Source organism: Zosterops lateralis (assembly GCF_965231275.1).
Source record: "Zosterops lateralis genome assembly, chromosome: 8".
NCBI classification, from domain to species: Eukaryota; Metazoa; Chordata; class Aves; order Passeriformes; family Zosteropidae; genus Zosterops; species Zosterops lateralis.
The window spans coordinates 12127194-12135312 of NC_139768.1; the positions used below are offsets into that span (position 1 = coordinate 12127194).

The 8119-nt window shown below is 48.4% G+C and overlaps 1 protein-coding gene across 1 annotated transcript; it reads right to left on the bottom strand.

The window, feature by feature from the left end:
* Positions 1-5865: 5865 nt before the first annotated feature.
* FGFBP3 (fibroblast growth factor binding protein 3) lies at positions 5866-6351 on the bottom strand (the record flags this gene model as incomplete). Its single annotated transcript, XM_083866748.1, has 1 exon — positions 5866-6351. The coding sequence occupies one exon, from the start codon at positions 6349-6351 to the stop codon at positions 5866-5868; it is 486 nt and encodes a 161-aa protein (XP_083722874.1).
* Between the last annotated feature and the right edge of the window lie 1768 nt (positions 6352-8119).

The following is an 8119-nucleotide window of genomic DNA, read 5'->3' on the forward strand; positions in this document are numbered from 1 at the left end:
TTGTTTGTTTGTTTGTTTATAAATGGTGATCATCCAGTGTTGGTAAAATATAGTTTGTGCTTGTCACTAGACTGGAGATGGCTTCAGTTTGTCGTGTGTGTTGAGTGACAATGGCCATGCACCCCTCACAATGTTCCCCAGCCTTGGGGTGCCTGTGTGGGATAACAGGATTAACACCACAAGCCTGTGCTGAACTGGATTCCTAAAGTGCCTAGAAAAGAGAGGGTATCCAACAAACCACTGCTTTAAATTTACAAAGAATATTTATATGTATTTACTCCTTATCTAGACTGTAATAATAAAAAAAATAAAGGAGCTATTGTTTTTCAGGAAATTACGACTTTTCCAGCCTTATCTTCTGAGTTACATATGCCAGTTTTTTACTCTCAGTTTCACTGGTTTAAAATTAGCTGGTACTTCCTCTCAAGCACAAATTACTTCTACTGCAAGTGATGTGTGATGGAAATATTTTCATTAACCTCATTCAGGGGTTAGCTCCAAATTTCCCACAAGAAGTCTACTCCACTGGCACCTTAGTTTGAATCATTTGAAAGGAACTAACACTGTGAGAGTCCCACCACTCCATCAGGTCGTGGGCGGAGAGGAACTACAGAGGAGGAAATGTACATGAGCATCAGTCTGGCCTCCTGAGGCAGCAAAGAGCATGAAGAAGGCAATGAAACACCTGCACAACCATTGCAGGTGAGGAGGACCTGTGTAAAAGGCTGACCAAGGTGCGGCTGATTATATTGTGGCCTCATTAGGCATATACACTTAATTTTGTGATGTTATTTCACTGCTAAGCCATGTTTACCACATGGGCACAATAAAAGGAAGAAGGTAACCAATGCCAGGCGATTTGGGCTCTCCTCACCAGGTTGGTACTGGCAGGAAGGGCCAGATGGCTCTTCTTGGTGTCCCAATCGTGTTTTCCCCATAGGTGTCCCCTGCTCATGGCCAACCTCCACCCAGGGCTCCCTCGTCTCCCAGAAATGAAAACAGAGGCTTTATCTCCCTGGGCTCTGTAACAACTTCCTTCTTAGACCAAACTGCTTTTTGTTTTCCGCTGGTTTCCCTACATGAGCACCGCAGCGCTGCCGGCTCAGAGATGCTCAGAGATTGAAAGGAGCCGTCCCGGTCCAGCTGCCGCTGTCCGGGGCTGATAAAGCTCCCCGAGCCCCCCAGGCCATTGGGATGCTGTCGGTGTGTCCGTGTGCGGCGGGCAATGAGCTCATTGGCCCCGCGCTGGGTGGGATGACATCGGGCCCCGCTTTCCATAGGGCCCCCAGCCTGCCCCGACGTCTGCTGAGGGGACAAAACCATCACACTACACCCTCCAGGCCCCAATGAGAACACAGGCAGCTTCAGCCAGGGATAAAAGAACTTTAAAAAAAAAAAAAAAAAAAAAAAAAAAAAAAAAAAAAAAAAAAAAAAAAGAGACTGTAGTCTTGGAGCTGCTGTTAAGGGGAGATGAATTGCAAGAGACCATTTCATGCCAAGGGACTTCAGAGAGCAGCATCCCCAAGAGCCATTAGCTCTCAGCGAGAGTCCTGCTGAAGCCCTTTGCTGTCAGGACAAAAGCATGCATATAAATTTTATACCATTAGTCTTTGAGCAGAAACAAAAGATCAGCTCTAAACCCTCAACATCTTGTCTCGACTAACATGAAATAATAATGTCTTGTTACTCTTTTCCCATCAAAAGAACACTGGTGATAAATTTATTCATAATTTTGGAAGATTTTGCTCTTAAGATTAAAAAATAAGCAGCGAACACATGGAGTTGAGGCTATATTTATTCCTGTTAGTGCAAATCATGCTGCTGCTAAGGATGGGGACTTTGGGAAGTGCACAGTACTTTTTTAAATTGAAAAGAAACACAGCTTTAAAAGGTTAGCCACTACATTTTCTTCTCCTGCTTTTCACTAAATTAACTCTGAGGATGATATATCTCATATATTTTCTAGTTACAACTGCTGTCTGAAAAAAAGATATCTTGAAGGATTTTTTTTTGTTGTTGTTCTTTTTCAACCAAGAATTCAAGCCCTATAGACATTTTGGGACATAAGACTTTAACTTACTCATGAGAGAATATCTGCTGGGTCCAGTAGTCAGATCAAATATGGGCTCTGTAAATAATCTGGAGAATAAAATGCTGTAAGAAATTTTTTCTTAAATTAAGAATGTGTGCTAAAGTAGATATTACATACAATTCTGTATTTTAGGATTTGGACCTCTATAATTGGACCAGACTTTGTCCTATGGATTTCCTTTGTTAAATAGATACTTCAGTACTTTGTGAATATGTAATAAGAAATTAGTTCTCTTTTTTATCATGATGCTTCCATCCAACATTTTCTCATTTTATCCCAGTCATAAATAATGTCATGTTAGAGCCTAAAATTAACTACAACTTAGTCTTCAGAAGTCTTATTTTACATGGAGCAATTATTCCTAGGTTTGCTCTAACAGATTAACACAGAAGCTTCTCGAGCTGATCCAACAGCCCTGGGGTGGGTGTAAAATGGGAGAGTGAACTGCACGGTGAGATGCTGTGGGACATACTCATACTGAACAGATCCATTCCATGTAAGGAAGGAGTGTGAGGGCTGGGAGAGTTTATCTAAAGTCTGTAATTCTGTACAGTTAAAAGCCTCTTTCATGTAGTTGTGTTCATGAACTGAGCTTGGAATTCTTAAAAATCCAGATTATCACAGAGAAGGGGATTTGTTGTTTGGCAAATTGACAAAGCCTGCCATTCACTCACCTCATGTGCTGCTGGCTTTACAGTAGGTCTTAGGGCTCACAGCACAAGGGAAGCCTGAAATATGTCAGGGGCAATTAAAGAGTTTCCCAAAGATTTCAGGTTCTGTTATCCAACGGGCTCCAGCTTGAATAGTTGCTTTTTAAATTTTTTTTTCTATTTCTTTTTACTCTTTCTGTGCCTCCACCTTATTCTTATTTGTTAATAGTCTGATGGCTTTTAAATTGCACCACAAACCTCCAAAAACATTGCATCCCTTTGCAGGCTCCCCCAGCACAGGCTGGTCATAAATTCAAATAGGAAACATAAATGTCAAAAATACATGTGGAAACATTAATATGCAAATACAGGCAAGTACAGCTGGTAGAGCTGAGGGTTGAACTGTGACTGCCTGAGCAGATTTCACTTGTTAAACCTCTGAATTCAGAGGAGTTAATGAAGACTGAGAGGGAAAATCGGCATTTTCCAGAAGGAAGTGCCTAGTGCAGAACCCAGGAAAGAGTCATTCCTGTTGTGGACTGGGACAAAAACTGAACTGCTCAAAGTCTGGAGCTGCAGACCCATTGTGGGAGAAGCTCTGCTCAGATAGTGATGAAAAAGCTATTCAATTCCATTCCATTTATTAATTTTTGATGTCACTTTACAGGAAAGGATTGCTACACACAGCTAGACAGCCTCCTGCCTTCTTTAACCTTGTAAATTAGAGTATCATCCTCTAATTGTTCCTTCAAAATCAGAAGGTGGTGAAAGAGAGATTAGTGCTATTTAATAGGATCAAGGGCTTTCTACATATAAAGAGAGCAATTAAAGCCAGACACAATAATTGCATGCCCAGATTCAGCATCACTGGTTTTTCTCCAAAGGAAAATCAAGAAACGGTATTGCCAGCTTTCAAGATTCTGTTGGAACCTCCAGATACAGAGATGAGCTCAGCAGCCAGAGAAAAGAAAACAATGCTGTGTGCAATATGGCACAAAAATGATTTTTTCCCCTGAAAACTTCCTGAGTTAGAGCTCCTAGAATTCAATTTCCAGAAGCTGAAATATCAATAATTTCGTTTTGTTTTAAGGTAGCTTTTGCTTTTCCTTGAAAAACACACACCTAGTGTCCTGATGTGTCAGCTGGCAGCACCCTTGTGATGACAACCCAAACAGCAGCAGCATGTAGTTAATTATCCCCAGCACCACCTTCCTGTGGGAGGGAAGAGTTTATCGGGCTAACAGGATAAACAGTCAGGGTTTGGGCCTGGCAGGTTGGCCACACTGGCTCTTCTTGCTGAGGACATCAGGAGGTGCTGAGGAGGGAAGGATGGGATGACAGGAGCCAGCCCAGCCAGGAGGCAGAGCAGTGGTGGAGGGGCTGCCACAGCTGCAGTGGGAGAGCAGAGGTAAAGAGTGGCTGCAGAGTGGGTGCATGGGCAAATCTGGGGGGGCAAATTAATTCAGGGATGGGCAATGTAACCTGTACATCTTGTGGATCTGCCTCAGGACTAAAAGGAATACTTTCTGCTGGAAGTGAAGATCTTGCCTACAAAGTGCTTCTGGTTTGGTTGCCTTGGCTGGTGGTGGCAGCTGTTATCCAGTCATGGGAGGGGGTGAAAATGTTGAGATAGGAAGCAAAAAGCCATGACCTTAAAAACAAATCCGAGGATCTCACCATGGTTTCCCAGCCTTTAGGATCTGCAGATCAGTTCTTCAGTAGAAAAACTGAGTACTTGTTTGCTATTCAGCACGAGGCTTTGGTGTTATTAACCACAGTAAATGCAATTAATACAGTCTCTTATGTTGTTGTATTTTATTATTTAGTGGTGCTAAAAGGAAGACTTTGAGCTATTTTGGAGAATCAGGGAAATATTGTGGTTAAACATAGAGAAAGGGATCCTCTTCTTTCTTCTCCCTCCTGGGTAAACAATGAATTTGTTCAGAGTTCCTAGTTGGGTTTTTAAATGCAGAGTGATGTGGGTAATCAGCTTGGTTGCCATGGTGTTCCACCTTTGCATCTGATGGTGAGAAATACAAGCTCTAGCAGCACTGCACAAAGCTGCTGTGCCAGGGCCATGGAAGTAAAACAAAGCTGAGCATTATGGCAAGGTACTGTGCAAGGCTCTGGCCAGCTGCCCTCTGTGGCTGCTTGGGTGACAGGCACATGAAGGAAAAGTGAGCAGTCATTAAAAAAAATAGTCCTCCAAGTCACGTTCAGTGATGATGAAGTTTTTGCATAGTGCTGCTGAGCATTGTCCAGCTATTTGCTGTAAAGGAAATCATCTTGGCACTAAGAGCTGCAACAGTCCAGATCCTCATGACAGCCACTGGCCAGATCCTGACTGCTTCTTAGTGGCCTTCTCACAAGCCACCCTTCAAACTGTACAGAGAGTCTGCAACTGTTCCTGGTCATAGACAGGTGTCTAGGGCTGTGTAGGACTAAAACTTTAGTTTTCCTAACCAAAATGTACCCCATTTTGTGTGGATAAAGTATCTCTCAAACCCCTCTTCCCCCCCTGGTAAAACAACTTGCCTATTCAGCACTGTGCCATTAGTGGGGTGAAATATCATTCATCTCCTAAATCCAGCTCATGTACCTCGATGCTTCTGAGTATATCAACCTTTCTTTTCACAGCTGATTTCTCACCCAGCCCTGTTCAAGTTCCTGTTTGGAGATGGTTGACCAGCTGTTCTGTGGGAAAGAGGACAGGGCTGGTTCGTGTAACTTGTGAAATCTCTGGCAGCAAGGAAGGTTTTTTTGCCTATTGTTCAGTGAGGTCTCAGTTGTTTCTTATTCTGGTATAAATGTATGGTTTTCTATTGGGTGATTCCAACTTTAAACTTTGGGCCTATAGCAATTGATTTTGGAGAGGGAACGGCTCTCTCTTGGTATTTATGTCCCTTGAAAAAGTCAATGTACTGGAATGCAGGAGCTGTGCCTGGGGGCTCTCACCCGGGTTAGTTACACCCGGTAACAACGCTGCAGGTGCTACAGGGCTTTGACGAGACAAAGAACCACGCGAGCTTCTTGTCACAAAATAGTTATGGCTTTATTGGGGGGTAAAGGGGGAGAGCAGGGGACAGAGCCGGGGGGCGCTGGGGGCAGCGGGGCCGGGGCGGCTCAGCCCTCCCAGAAGCCGAGGAAGAAGCTGCAGAGCGAGTGCCAGCGCTGGGCGCAGTATGTCCCCGCGGGGCTCTGGGATGGCTGTGGCTCGGGGCCGGCCTGGGGCAGCAGGCGCAGCTGCGCCTCGGGCGGGGCGCGGCCGGGCCCGCAGGGGCGGGCGCTGAGCGGCGCTCCGGGGGCGCAGGGATGCTGCCGGCGCCGCAGCCGGGCCAGGATCTGCCGCCAGAAGTGTCGGCGGCGGGCGGCGAAGGCCGGGCAGAGGCGCGGCTCCCCGCGGTAGGCGCAACTCCGCAGCTCCCCGCCCGCCGCCCGGCAGCTCAGCCGCAGCTCGCTGGCCCCCGCCGCCCCGCGCAGCTCCCAGCGGCAGCGCTGCTGCTGGGGCGTGGAGAACCGCCCGGACCGCGCCTCCTCCTCCTCCCGCTCCGCTCCTCTGCCGGCCCCCAGGGCGGCCAGGGCCAGCAGCAGCGCCAGGGGCAGCCTCATCCTCGGCGAGCCTCAGCCGCGGCGCGTCCCTCCCGCCGCATCCCCCGCGCCCTGCGGACACACACAGGGGCCGTGGCGGGCGCTGCCCCGGCGGGAGCGCAGCCCCGGGGTCGCTCCAGCCCGAGCCGGGCAGAGCGGGTTTATCCCTCCAGGCTGTAGCCCCCGGGGCTTTCAGTCCGCGCCCGTCCATCCCCCAGCCCCGGCCGGGAAGCCGTGACCGGACAGCAGCAGCCGGAGCCCGCCCTCGCCGGCTGCAGCATCACAGCTGCCCAGGGGCACCAGGCTCGGCCAGGCAGCCCCGTCCTTTCCCCCACGCCCGGCTTTCCCCGCGCCCCCCGCCCGGTGTTTCCCGCCCGTCCCGTCCCGTCCCGGGGCACTCACGGTGCGGTGTGTGGCGGTGCGGGGCGGGCTCGGCTCTCCCGGGCTGCCCGCGGGGCCGGCACCGCGTTATCAATGCTCGGGGGCTGCCCCCGCCGACGCCCCTCCCCGCGGGGGGACAGCGGGGACCCGACGGCAGCGGCCCGGGGAAACCGCCCGAACACTCGGGCTTTGTTCGGGGGAGCCGCACGACGGTGTCAGACACATCCCGCCACCCCGAGCCCTGCCCAGGCGGGGAGGGAGTCTGGGGGCCGAGCTGGGCTGTGCGGGATCCTCCTGGGTGCGCCTGGTGCACGGGAATATGTTTATTTATTGTCCTTTGCAGCTGATGGAGCTAAAAGGGATTCTCATTTCAGAAATAGAATATCAGTGTGGTTTATTTAAGATGATTTTTCTTTTTTCTTTTTTTTTTTTTTTTTAATGTGGTAAGAGTCTTCTCTATAGGGCGTGTTTAAAAAAAAATGCTAGAAGTTTCAAGAAAGCATAGACATGAACTTTATGTTACTGCACGTTTAGGGATGGGATGTCAGACACCAGTTTCAGAAATCTCTTTTCGGAATTAGGATCTCAAACCGCACATGTAATTCTGTTTCATGGGTGGTGATGTATTTTGCACATCTGTTCCAAACTCCTCATTGTTCTGACCCTGTCACTCAAGGATGGCAGGTCCCCAGGTCACCAGCAGCTCCTGCTGCCCTCCCAGTATTGGAAGAACAGATCAAGAACAGCCCTGCCAGAAGGACTTGGGAGTGCTGATGGATGAGGGGCTGGATATGACCCAGCAATGTGCACTGGCAGCCCAAAACCCCAAATGTGTCCTGGGCTGCACCCAAAGCAGCATGGCCAGCTGGGTGAGAGAGGGGAGGGGATTCTGCCCCTCTGTAGCCCTAGTTTCCTGCCTGAGATGTTTTGGTTTTCTGAAAGTCTTTTCCCAGGGAATTTTCTGTAAACAGGAGAAATGTTCTGTTAACTCTACCTGTGTTTTCATTCCTTTTCCTAAGAGGGACTTCTTCTTGATGTCCCTCTGGTCTGACCAATGTGATTGAAGGAGTTTGTCTTTGTTTCACCAATCAAATTGGTCTGTGTAGAACAGAATAAAAAGGAGACACACCCCAGAAATAAAGGAGTCATTTTCAGCCTTCTGAAGTCGGAGTCTGTGTCATTGTGGTGTACAACAGCATCATCCCTCTGCTCTGCTCTGCTCTGTGAGACCCCAGCTGCAACACTGCATCCAGAAATGGACCTGTTGGAGTGGGTCTGGAGGAGGGCCATTAAAATTAAAATAGAGAGCTGGAAGACTGCTCCTGTGACAAAAAGGAGAAAGATGGAGACAAATTTTAGCAGAGCCTACTGTGATGGGAAAGGGATAATTAGTTTAAACTAAAAGGGA